General features: G+C 36.9%; 1 protein-coding gene across 6 annotated transcripts in view; it reads right to left on the minus strand.

The window, feature by feature from the left end:
• The window catches only part of ANKIB1 (ankyrin repeat and IBR domain containing 1), an 89746-nt gene that overhangs the window by 24267 nt on the left and 51799 nt on the right, over positions 1-13680 (minus strand). For all 6 annotated transcript variants that reach the window (XM_032112311.1, XM_032112282.1, XM_032112319.1 and 3 more), the window contains 3 exons: positions 13271-13453; positions 5387-5504; positions 1905-2113 (listed from right to left, as the gene is read on the minus strand). In XM_032112311.1, the coding sequence (XP_031968202.1) occupies positions 1905-2113; positions 5387-5504; positions 13271-13453 (510 nt within the window). The remainder of the gene's footprint in view (positions 1-1904; positions 2114-5386; positions 5505-13270; positions 13454-13680) is intronic.

Here is a 13680-nt window from a genome sequence, read left to right on the forward strand (position 1 = left end):
GAGTGCTGGAATCTCAGAGTTAGAGTTCTAGGTACAAAAGGGAGCTGCATTTTTCATCAGCTTCACTGACAGCCAGAAATGAGTTTGGAAATGATAGAGGCTACAGGAAATGTTTAGCATCTCACACAGTCAGGTCTAAATCAAGGTGGAACAGTTTAAGTGTGCAGCACCAGGAAATATTTCAATAATCTACATATGTATTATTTTTTGAAAAGACTTTGAGGTTTTTGATCAAAATGAAGAGTAAGTTACACTACAAATACTCCAACAGAAGATATAATTGTTGAATTTTTCAGAAGTAAGTACTAAAGAAAAAAGAACACTGAATTCTGAGACCCTTACTCTGAAATAGTTAAAGAGAAAATACTCACTGCTTATGGTTATCTGTGGAAATAAATATTAATGTTCTTCAAGAAATACAGAAAGACTTTTCTTTTCATTGAAACAAAGACACTGTGAAAATGTATTTCAACTTTCAATGCATTGGGTATTATACACGCATAGGATATTTTCAGAAAGTTAGCCTGTGCTATGCCACTTTAAAAGCACTTATATTACAGCAAAACCAAAATCAAACAAAAAAATGGCCTTTAAGGTGTAAAACTCAGTGAAGATATGTATTGTTGCTTCAGTAATTTAACTTTATTGTCTTGCCAAAATTAAATATTTTAAAAGTTGGCAATGCGTTAAAAATAATAAGAGCTGTAAATTTTGTTTAAAGTGTATCTTTAAAGTAAGGAATTTAATGAAGCCCTGAGTTCAAAACATCAGGTAAAAACATTTACTAGAACTGTTTATAAAATAGGATGCAAATGTGAAACATGTAAAGGAGCTTTATACCTTGCGGTTTTATTTTATCTATTCCTTTTAGTTTTTATTTTCCTGGCAAAATGAGATTTGATCGTTCAGGTAAGATTCTTAAAGAAACAGGAATACTAAATGTGTAACTCTGGATTTGGATTTAGACACACTAGATCTCTAATGGCAATCATTATCCAAAGCTGCACTCCTTGCTTATGGAAAATCAATGAGAAACAAAACACACAATGTAAAACTGAAGACATATAATCTTCTGTTCAACATTTTAATTAGGACAATTACTCATGGACAATGTTCTGCTAATGTAAATAAATGTACAGTAATAATATACCTTCTGTATAGCTTCTTTTACAGCATTTTACAATTAAAGAAATAAAATGTTTCTATGCAAGAATGCAAAATCTTAATTTCAATATGAGATTTAGGGATGATCCATTTGCAGGACTGCATGTAATACTCTAAAAAAATGCTTAGATCACAGAGCAAAAGTTTTATAATGCTGCAGCTGTGGATTATTAAAAAGAGAACTCTGTCTTCCAAAAGAGCCAACACTGATTTTAATGAAAGGCGCTTTCATATTTCAAATTTGCAACAGCTTTGTAAACCGCTTGAAGCAGCCCACACATAGTAAAAGTAATTATAAGCTTACAGTACACTAGTGGATTGACATTTCAAAATGCAGACAAAGACCATTTTGTTTTCTAAAGAAAAAATTTTCAAAAGGCAGGGTTCACAGAACTGAGTACATTTGGGGAAATGGATACAGTGAAAGTGAACATCTTGATAAGGATGAGATGAGAAGTTCAAAAGAGCCAAATACACTGATGTGACTGTAGCTGTCTAAAATGAGAGTTTGTGAGTGACAGCCGAAGTAAAAACAGAATGGTTTCTATTTGCCAGATGCTCAACTGTTTTATCATACAGAATGTTTAAGGTGCCAAATTCTCTGTTCACCACTTTTGGAAAGAGAAACACTTTATACTTTTACAAAGGTATTTTTGGCAGCTCCCCTGTCTACACAGGTGCACTGTGTTTAGAAATCAGCTCTTTTGCCGTGCTGGTTTAAGATCTATTTATAAATTTACCACAGCTGTCTCCATGTCTCCTGGTGAGGGGCTGATTTCATCGGGGGAAGTGACAGAAGAACGAGTAGTGCGTGGAGTGCGTGGAGAAGGGAGCGTGTCCCACGCATTGTATCCGCTTGGAGGGGGCGTTGGCATCTGAACCCCTGAACGCTGGCAGCAATTCTCTGGGTTACACATCCAGGCTTCAAGTAACTTCTCCCTGTCCCAGTCTTAAAGAAATATAGAGGTACAGGAAATTATGTACCTGACAATGTTTAAAATGTATTTTGTAACTCCACTGACACGCTGGGGGGGATGGGGGAGGGGGGGAGTGGAAAGAGCGTCGCGTCCATCCCGATCGCGTCCCGCCGGAGCCGCTCCGGGGGTGCTGCGCGAACGCGCTCGGACACCCCCTGACACACCGGAGTGCGTGGATACTCACAAACACCCACAGAGCCGGACAGCTCCTGCAGCGTCACTGGGGACACAGAGGCGGGAGGGGCCCTTTATATGGAGCTCCGAGGGGCTGATTGAGGTCCCCGCCCGAAGGGATCCAGGAACAAAGAACACTGAGGGGTGCGGGGTTTTATCCGGATCGGCACCGGGGGAGGGCAGAACATCAGAGCCTATCCTTTGGGGACCAGGGGATGGAGAGGGCGTGGGGTGACAGGACAGTGAGCAGTGGGGAAGGCGAGGGGTGGAACAAGGGACCCGGGAACCAGTGGGGTATCAAGGAAAGGAGAACTTAAAAAGGGTAAAAGGGGATGGTCTTAGACCTCTGAGCCTGCCCACTGCCCACCAGCGGACCTCCACTGTTTTGGGGCTCTGTGGCTTCTTGGTCATTCCTGCAGTGGATTCAACCACTGCAACACTCCACCCATATATAAACACTAGACAAAAAAATTTAAAAATGACTAAGTATAATAAAGTGTGATTGAATGGAACCTTAGACATTACATTTTCAAGAACGCATTCCAAGATAATACATAATGCAATGCATTTTTGTAAATAATTGCATCACAAGCATCTCCTTTCCCTTCAATATCTTAAAATTATTTCTGTTATTTATTTACAGCAATTGTAGTAGCTAGAAGACTCAACTGAAAACCAGAACTGTACCGACTTTCACAGACAGATGAAAATATACCAGCCCATACCACCGAATTTTCATTATTTTCCTTTCTATGAAAAAAGTAACTGTTTAATATGAATTTAATTTTATCTGTTGTGGGTTTTTTTTTAAATGAAGCCAGGAAATGAAGGAAGAAGACTAAGTAAGATCCAACTGGATTACAAAAAGATTTGAGACCTAATGAGTCTTTATATATATATGCATATAAGTGATGTGTTTCCGGGGGGGAAAAAAAATCCCACCTAAGTGGAAAGAAAATTTCATATATTCTCACTACATTTTATTCTATAATTAAGTGTTAGTAAATGTTTTACTTCTCTTCATAATTAACACGTTACTAAATGGATCCACTGTGTTCTCTTTACTAACTTAAGAATTTTAGTAAAACACAAGGTAGTTATATTTGTTGAATTGCTTCTTTTTTATCCTGAAATCTACTGCTGTATAATGAACTAAAAGAGAAACAATGTTGAAAAAACACTTGTAGAAAAACGGTAAAGTTATCTGTTTTCATGACGTAGCATTTTTTTTAATCTTGCCTCTAATTCTACATACTTCTGTCTCTCAATTAAAAGAAAAAAAGCAAAATACACTCTTAACTCTTAAAACCTGTGTCAATAAATTGATATATTTGTACAACAAAAGAAAGCAAAATCTGCTGGATTAAATATTATATGCCTGTAAATTATTAAACTGAATATATAAGAATGATCTTTCCAAGAATTTAAAACATGCTTTTCATACCTTGTGTGAATTAAGTCAAGATTTCACATTATTCTTCTGTGAATTTTAAGATTTAATGCAAAAACATTACAATTTGTCATTTGATGTCAATTGTCTAAACGTCTGTAAATACCTGAGTTATTCCCTTTGCTAAGCTGAACCAATACAGCTACAGGCATAATAGTTGGCTTTCTCATGACTTGCTAATTGTCTGTGCCTCTATCTGTGCCCTGGCCAATTGCATTAAGCTACCAAGAACATCACTAAGGCAACATCAGTAGAATGACCTTTCCAACACAGACTGATTTCTTCTCAACTTTCAATTCCTGCTTGCTAGATGCTGGCAGACATTTCTCCATAGTTTACATCAACCTCACTGATTTTCAACTAATTGCAGACTGAGCTGAGAGTTTGAACAGTATTCCCATAATTTTCCTCTTCAAAATATCTGCACAGGTTATGGATCCTACTCAGTCAAGTATTTATAGTTTTTAGCCTTAATGAGACTATTCTGGGAATACAACAGCATTCAAATATTGCACATATTATAAATACAATATAAGAATTAAGCAAAGAATCAACATTAAAAAAAAAAAAAAAAGCAAGGACTGTGCCTTAAATATAATCAAACTGGCACAAGCTCATGTTTACTTAATTTAATGTTAAAAGCAACACAAATATCAGCTATGCAAAATAATGTAAAGGAGATGAGTTTCAGGTACCACAACTCCTCATGAAAGTGTACCAAAAGCTGTGGGTTTAAAATAATGTCGATTTCACTTTTCCCTGTCTCACTGATTTTCACAAGGAGCCCACAAAAATAATAGGGTATGAAAGCTTAATCCAGCAACACAGTGATGAGCACGCAAACCATTAACTGCCTGAGTAGTTCCTTTGGCATAAAGTAACAATGCAGATGCTTCAGTAAGCATAAGTTTTTAATCATTGAATCAAAGCCTAAAGCTTACACTGAATTTCAGAGATACTTTTGTCTGGAGCAAACACACTGAATTCAGTATATCCCCTTTCTGACAACCCCAGCTTAACTTGAACAAGAGTACAGATTTATGTAATTGAAAATAAAGTAGTTACAGATATCCCAATGGAAAAGCATACTCTGTATTAAAAGTGTAACTATAAAAAATTCTTCAAAGGACATATACTCATTTAATTTAAATTCCAAGGCAATTTCCAACCACTTATTACAATGGTCAGACTGCTTTTATTAAAAAAAAAAAAAAAAAAAAAATTTTGATCCGGTTTTATACACAAATATGTAGTGGCAGAAAACCAATCATCTGACAAAAATAGGTTTGATGAATTTGACTTTTTTGACATATAAAACCATGGAAGTTTTACTCCTGTGTCTCTCACCAAAATAGGGCAGTTCTGTTTTTCCACACTGCTTAAATTAAACTGTCTTCCATTATAATTCCTAGTTTGAATCACTTTCCTATCAGCTTCCCTGTCTGCCTCAATGCTTTTTGACATACTGCAGCTGTACTTCTTTATGAAGTACTGTGTGGTCTGTTTCCTGCTATTTGATTAACCACTACTTCCCTTTCACTTGGAAATAAAATGCAAACATAAAACTGTGGTTTTGAATTTGCTGAAAGCAGTTTCTTTAGACTTTAAGGTTTGGGATTACCATGTGCCCGAAGTAGAGCTTCTGCAGTAAAGAGCGGGGCTTGAAGCATGTCAGCAGATTCCACGATCAGCATATCCTTAAGCCTTCGCAGGTCTTGAAGTCTTAGACCCTCATATGGCTTTAAGAAGAAGAAGAAGAATGATAATTCATGTCTACTATTTTCAAGTTAATCTCTAATGCAATGTTAAAAAGAAAGCACTCAAAGCACTGTTACTGTTCACGATCTCAGTTGTGAGGCAGTATGGGACAAAATTTATTCACTGTGCACACCAATGACCATGCAAAGCTATATGGAAACACTGTCATTTTGTAATATTTATAGTATGATTTTTGTAAACTTCAAAATCTAAAAGCCATCTTCAAATTATAAGATAGCCTAACACCCACTCTCTCTCTCCCAAAAAAAGCTAGATATTCACAGAATCCAGATGAACTTTGATTCAGTGATTAGGCCTCAGATATTGTGGAATAGCTATGACAGTGCATGACTAGATTTGAACTAAGGATTTAGAGAAGAGCCAGAGAAAGGACAGGTTAACATACATTGCATATAGATTCCCTGACACTAACTTTATACATTAATTGAGACCTGCTAACTCTGACTTGATCTGGAGGAGGATACATTGAGACATTAGACAGTGAGAAGTTTGTGAGTAGAATCCAGTACAGGTCCTCTGAGGCACCCTTTCAGAAGTGAAGTCAGTCCTGAATAGGACACATGAGACATGCAATTAGATGTGCACAGAAACACAGAAGGGTTGAGGTTGGAAGGGACCTGCAAATGTCACTTTTTCCCAACCTTCCTCCTCAATCAGGGTCACTTAGAGCCAGCTGCCCAGGACCATGTCCAGATGGCTTCTGGATATCTCCAAGGCTAGGGATATACTGTACATGAAGATGTCAAAACTCTTTGAGAAACAATGGCCAACTCTCATAGCCCTAGAGAGAGCAGATTATCCAGCTACCTTCCTGGTCTGGAGCTCCATTCCCTTATTACAATTAAAATGCCCAAATCAGAAAGACAAAAAGAAGTAATTTTAGGATTCAGAATTAGCTCCAACCAAAAGAGCAGAGATACACATATGTTTGCAGACTCCTTTTTAAAACAAAGAAAGGAAGACTATGAGAGCAAATAATGTATTTGTTAGTGTTGCACACAGAAAATGCCCCCTAGGAAGGAAGAGGAAAAAACAAGTGGGAGGGTCTGCATAGAGAATGGATACAGAAAGGGTATGTAAAAACCACTATTCTTACATGCACTGGTTTTATTTATATAAAGGATAGCTAACAAAATATTTAAAGCATTTGACATAAAATGTTACATGCTCAGAACTAATTAGGAACCTGGCCACCAAATGGCAATTGTCTTCAGCAATTTGGAGACAGAAGTACACAGCAACAGTGGTGACAGATAATCACAGTTAAGACTAGGCATCATTATTTACTATCTCCAGTGCTAGATTATAAGGACACACATGTATGCATACATACATAGCCCAAAAGCAAAAGACTGGTTCTGTCCTAGAAAGGTTACAATCTAAGTAAAAGTCTACTGTCCCCTTTGAGGATAACAAGCAGAAGGCAAAAGTGATGGGGAGAATGGATTCCCTGGGTTTCTAAATGCTTTTGTTCTTTTGAGACACCTACACTAAAAATGTAATTTACATCCTGTACTCCAGACATCATCATAAACTCCATAATGCATCTAAAACCATAACTGACTCCCACAAGGACATCATCTCCTGTTAGATAATCAGTGAAATAAACAGGTGCTTCTCGATATTAGAAACTTTGTCATCAGCAAGAGTAATGCTCCACAGATATGAATTGGGTCTTTGTTCTTTTTGAGAAAGCAAGCAAAGCAGAAGAGAAATGACCTATGAGTGTCCTGACCTGTATCTTGATTGCTCAAGTTCAGGCAGTTTCTGTATGTCCTTCCATTGCTGATCATGCATGACTCAGTAAAGGACAATCTGAACGTTAATGGCTTGCACTGAAATAAACTGGGCCACTTGGATTAATAGCATGCTGGAATTTGACTGACCTTCTTAACTTATTACAAAAGAGATAATTTTAAAAAAACATTTCAGAGAAACAGGGATACTGTGTGCCAGAATGATTATAATTGTGCTGTATGTACAGCAAAAAAACAGAAGCAAAATGGTCATGACTGAATCTGAACTCCGTTTTGAATTGCAATTGTCAAACAATCAGCTGTGTCAGCACAACAGTACTCAATTCTTGAAGACCATATACATCATAAGAAAAAATGTCTTTTCTGTTAAACTTGCAAAATATAAGCATGTTTTATGACCTGGTATTTTATCCTGAAATGCAGATATGTTCAGAATTATATTTAATTGATTGGTTCTAGGTCAAACACTGGCAAGTATCTCCCTCTGAGTAACAGACTACTATATTATCTCAGCTGGAGCATTCCACACAACCCAGCAAGGGAGTTTTGGATCTGCAGTTTTTAAGAATCCTTATTTTATCTTTTTAAGTAATAAGGAAAATCTTTATTAAGAATGTGTTTGAAACGTCAGACATTTGTTTCATAAAATAATGTATAAGCCCACAGAAGAAGCTGAAAGAAAAGAAATTTTAGGCTGGCACTATCAAGTCACTTAATCTGGAAGTTCCAGAGTGAAGATTTTATACAATGGGAACCTTAAAAATGTTAATGTGTACAAGACAGTCTTGTAGAGATTTGTGAAGATACAGTCTTTAGTTATGAGGGTGTACATCCTTTATATAATATCACAGAATTTTGTTTTTAACTACTTCAAACACTGATGACTTATCTCTGCAATGCCATGTGCTGTAAAGGATTTTGATTACAGCTTATGATGCTCAGAGACCTCCTTTAATGGTCATTTATGGAGGAGCTCTTTATTGATATTTGCTGTGAAAAAGACATTGATCAATACTGGCATAATTTAACTAGATAATGATTTTGAAATATACTGTTAGAGTTACTACTTTAATGCATTGCTGAGCTTCTCACTACAGATTCCAACATTTCTGTATTCTCAAGAGCCCTTCTTTGAAATTTTCTTCTCAAATTTTTACTACTAACATTTAGATATCCCAAATTATACATTTTTTTTCTCCTGAAAGTACTTTCAATATGTAAGCTGATTATTTTAACAGCTCATTTCAAACTATTATTACTTTCTTCTCTTTTAAAGCACCATTAAAATAGACAGGGGCAAAGTACCTCTTTGCTACAGTGATGACTATATAATTAAATGGTGTCAAAACACTCCATGCAAACATCCTTCTTTATGGGTGGATGGAGTTCTATAGTTAATGGAGTAATATATTAAAAAATTATTTATACTCCATTTAACTCATTCAAGTAAAATTATATGCACTACATGTACATAAGAGTACATGTGTCTTAACTAACTGTACTCCCCTTCTCTCCTTTCACTTAATAAACCATTCTCTACTGTAGAGAAAATAAATTTTAATAATTTAAGAAAATTCTTTGTACTTATGGTATTTGCATTACTTATATATTTATATGACATCAATTCAGGAACTGAAAACCATTCCAATTATTATACACTCAGTAAATCTGTGATACACTCACTAGCAGTGATTTTTACAGTATTCAGTGGCACATATGTAAAATGAATGAAGAAATGATATATTTTGCTAGTGCACAAGGTATTTCACTGTGTCTGACTGAGAGCCAAAACTGTTCTTGATGATCTGCTCTCAGGTACTGCTCATTCCCAGATGTTTCTTATATAAGTTTAAAACATTACATTATTTGATTGAAAGGAAGGACCCTGTTATCTACCAGGAGTACATCACCAAGACAAATATGCTCTCATGCTACAGTAAACAGCAATGTAAGAGACTGTGCAAAAGAACAACCAAAATCTATAAAAGCAGCTTAAGAACAATCACTTACTGTCATATTCTTTAGTGTATCTTCAATTAGATTTAAAATATAAATTTAGATTTTATATGACAAAGATTTTTTTTCAGATTATTCAACAAAGTAAAAGCAAAGAATCAAGAAAAAAAAGATTGTGTTCTCCTGTAAACATGGCATATTTGGAAGGGGAGGTATTGGGTACTATCATTCCAGATACTACTGTGCAGATCATAAACACTGGAGTTAAGCCCATTTGGCTGTTTTGCCTGGGAAGAAATCCTATTCATGGTTTTCAAATGTTTTATCTTTTCCTGTAACCTTCATTCAAAAGAAGCATTTCCTTTGAAAATGCATTTCTTACTGTTCAAAGTTTTTAAATTATTCATGAATGAATATTTTCTGTTTTGGAAGGATGTTGAATGGCAACAATTACAAGCTGAATACTAAGCTAAAAAAGCATTTTGTACACTCCATCCCATAGTTTTTAATACATAAAAAAGAAATAGAGAAAAAAAGTAGAGGATCATCCTTGAGAGGCAATTTTGGTGAAGCATCAGTGCTCTGGGGCTTTTGACGGAGGCATCACCATAGCCAGTGGTAAGGGCAGCTTTCACTGCCGTCCCAGACATTTGTGTACAGACCTGGAGGATGAGGACATGCAGTCATTTGGATTGCAGCTCAGTGTAAATCTTTCTAAGGCTGTTTTTTCAACTGGTTTTGGCCACTCTGAGGGCTAAGATTGAAAAATTAACTTCTCCTGGCTCTTGGCTCCTCCCTTGTGCCAGCACTTGTGCTCTTAGAGATAAATATGAAGTTAGACAAATTATCCCACTGGAAGTCATAAAGAAAGCGGGGAAAAACCAGCAGGGAGCACATGAAGACAGAATTGCTCTATGTAAATCCCCAAGGTCATCAATTGGTGTACCAAATTCCAGGCTGATATGTTTTGGCTTGTGAACATTTAGAACACATGTGAGATGTATGTGAGATGGACAACTGTACAGTCCCTTGTAACTATCAAGTTTTTAAGCTGGTTTTGCTCAGCATCTACCTTAAAGAGACATGAGACAGTATCTTCTCTTGCAGAAAAACCTGTTCAAGCGGCCCTTGATTTTTCCCATGCATATCTGTAAGCTCCCCGTCTTCTTAACGGTGCTGGTATATATGCCAGCAAACCCTTGGTATAAATATGATGATAACAACTATTCAACTTACATGAAAAAGTTACATATTACCACTTTTTTAAAACTTTTTCTTCTTTTAAGCTAAAATATTGCCATGATCCAGCTGAAAACATAACCTTCCTAATAGTTTTACTTGCATAACTGAAGGAGTGGTAAACTGCAATGATGGCAAGAAATGGCTGCAGCCTTTCAAAGTGTTTTTGCCAAGAGAGGAAAATATAATTTCAAACTATCTTCTTACAGTTTGTGTGCCCCTACATGGGAATATTCGGAGAAACTAAATTAAGTACATTTGCTATTTCAACGTACGAAGTATATTAAACCTCATGTCTAAATCTCTCATCTAGGAATAAACAATCTAATTAAGCCTGTTTATATTTTAATTGATCCAAGAAAAATGGTCAAAAAATTAATTGAACACTACAAAAAGTACAAAAACACTACAGAAAAGACTTTCTTACTCACAAATAAAAGTGACCATGAGTGGCATTTTTCAGGGAAACAGTTCATGTGATCTAAGCCTACCCATGTATTTTCTTTTAAACATCCTTAGGCCATAAGTGGGCTAAGCTAGTAAAAGGCCAAGCCATGCTATTTCTGAAGGGAGTAACCATAGAGAAATCTACTGTCCTTTAATTTAAACAGAATTAATTTGTACTATTCACTGAATCATATAATTTATCTATGTATTTGTCATGGGTTAGCAAAGCATAGTCCCGGAAGTGATCTTGCAAACGGGTGCTTACAGCTTCCTCTGTGACCTGACAGCACCTATCAGTGGCCAGTTTGAATATGGACAATTTTTAAGGCACTGAAAATTGTGACCGCCTCTGTGATCCACACTTAAGAATAGAAAACCCAGAGGCAGACTCTGTCTCGTTTCCAGTGTTGGGACAGGTGGCTGCGGGCCCCGTGTGGGGGCCAGCGGGCCAGGCCCAGGCCCTGCTCGGGCAAGGCTGGGCTGGGCCACAGCCATCCTGGAGCCGATGGGCCCTGTTCCATCCGCGGAACCCCCCCCACTGCCTTGCCATGGGCAGCCGGAGCCGCTCGGAACTGCCCCCCTCTCCAGTGCGGCCAAGATTCAGCTGAAGCTGCACCAATGTCCAGCAGAGATCATGTGAGCAACAGTGATAAGCGAAATTCCAGCTGCAAGACCTAGGTGAGATTAACCCTTTTAGTGCTGTGAAGAGCTGAAAACCTGAGGGAAGAGAAAGAGGAGATGCTTAAAGTTGAAATTCTGTTGTAAAGCTATGATGTATCAGAGTACCCGTTGTAATTTCATGAAGGCATGGGGGGGTGGAGCGTTCAACTTGCACTTGTGAGCAAAAGCTGAGATAGGCAGATGCTGAAGCAGCTGTAATTTCATGAGAAGTTTGAACAGGGAGAGATGGAAGCGATGAGGACTTTTGCTCCAAATGGAAAAGGAGAAGACCTCAGTTCCTAGAGATGCTCCCAGAGATAGTCCTAGAGATGAAGACGACGAGGACCCTTTGCTCCTAGGGAAGGAGGAGGGCCTCTGTTCTTAGAGATGAAATGCTCCCAGAGAAGAGAACTTTTGTTTCTGAATGGCTCAACCTTAAATTTATAGCCCAGTAATTCAAGAGTGGACCCTCGAAAGCAGTTGTGGGAAAAGCTGCAAGCTGGGGGAAGGGACTCACATGCGAGCAGAGAACCAACCCAGGCGGCTGGCTCGTTGTGATAATGTTTTCATAGCATGGGCAAGAGAGACTCCTCTTCCTAAATGGACTGAACAAGGTTATTATAGAAGTGGTAAACAGACTGAACATCTCAAGGGCTGTCTTTCTACACTGTCAGTGGGAGAAGGGAGAGAGATGGGGGGGGGGGGGGGAGGAGGAGAAGTGTTCTGAAGGTGTGGTATGATTTTTTTTTTCCTTCTTTTAAGTCTGTTAATAAACTTCTTTATATTCTTTCAAGTTTGGCGCCTGCTTTGCGTTTCTCCTAATTCTTATCTCACAGAAGGTAAATAGTAATGAGTATTTTGGACCAAACCACTAAAGTATTCTTATTTAGAATTTTACTTAACTAAAATCTGATTATGGATAGGGAAGGAACTTGTACTCAGAATCTTTTTGGTCCAATTATCCTTATGGAATCACAGTTGTCTGTAAGGCATAACAGAATTCATGCAAATTTTTTGTCAGTGAATTGTCTCTCTGTTTCAAAAATTTACTTGGAAATAACACCACTTGTTATTACCTGTTTTTCACACAAACTCTGGTATGCAGTAGCTTCAGGCATCATGTTATAAAACAAGAAAGTAAATGCACTATTTTAAAGTCCTGCACTAGTCAGTTTTAGTGTTTTTTGTAACATTCAACCCAGTCTCAGTCCAGGAAGATCCACTGAAACAGTTTCCCTACTCTATTCCACAGATTTGCTCCATTTCAGATTTTCTTTTGTCTTAATTTTTGAGACAAAAAGGCATCAAAAAAAAAAAAAAAAATTTGGTTTAAATTAAATAAAGATATTAGTGTCATTGAGTATTTTAAAATTAAAGTTTGGTTTAGAGAAACTGTTTCCCAGCTTACTGGCCTCACTGTATCTCCTCCAGCCTCACAGCCTGCAAGACAGTCCAGGTAATTAAGATATGGATAAAATTTCTGTTTAATTTTGACAATGTATTTGTTATGTTCTCAGAGCTTAACTTGAAAATTATAAAGAGCTGTGTTTGAATTTTTTTACAAATACAAAGTAAGAGTACCTACTGAAATACTTTGCAGACTTTTGTCACAATGTAACTGCAACAAATAATGTATAAAATACTTCAGATTTAAAGTATCCTCTGACCTCTTTTTTGTCTAAAGCAGCATACTCAGCTTCAATGCTTTCAGCTTCAGGATCACGTGAAAATACCATTCGAGATTCCAGGTTAAGAGCCAGCTCTTTGTGGTGCTGTTTCTCTGCACAGTCACATGGGGTATCTTTATTTTCATTTTCTGCAAACAGATCTCCACCATGTTTTACTAGAAGCTGAAAAGTAAAACAGCAAAGTAAGCAGTTATTAATTAGCAACTCTAATGCATAAAGAAAAGGCACAGTAGTTAAGAAGAGAACAAAAAAATATGAACAAGAAAAACAGAGAAAAATACAGTAATAATAATAATCTCTAGAAAACAAAGATTCTCTATTGTTATTAATTAAATTACTGCTTACTTTCATGCATAATTATAGTTATAGCCACAGTAATTCCAAAGAAC

Source organism: Corvus moneduloides, chromosome 1 (assembly GCF_009650955.1).
Source record: "Corvus moneduloides isolate bCorMon1 chromosome 1, bCorMon1.pri, whole genome shotgun sequence".
In the NCBI taxonomy this organism is placed as follows: Eukaryota; Metazoa; Chordata; class Aves; order Passeriformes; family Corvidae; genus Corvus; species Corvus moneduloides.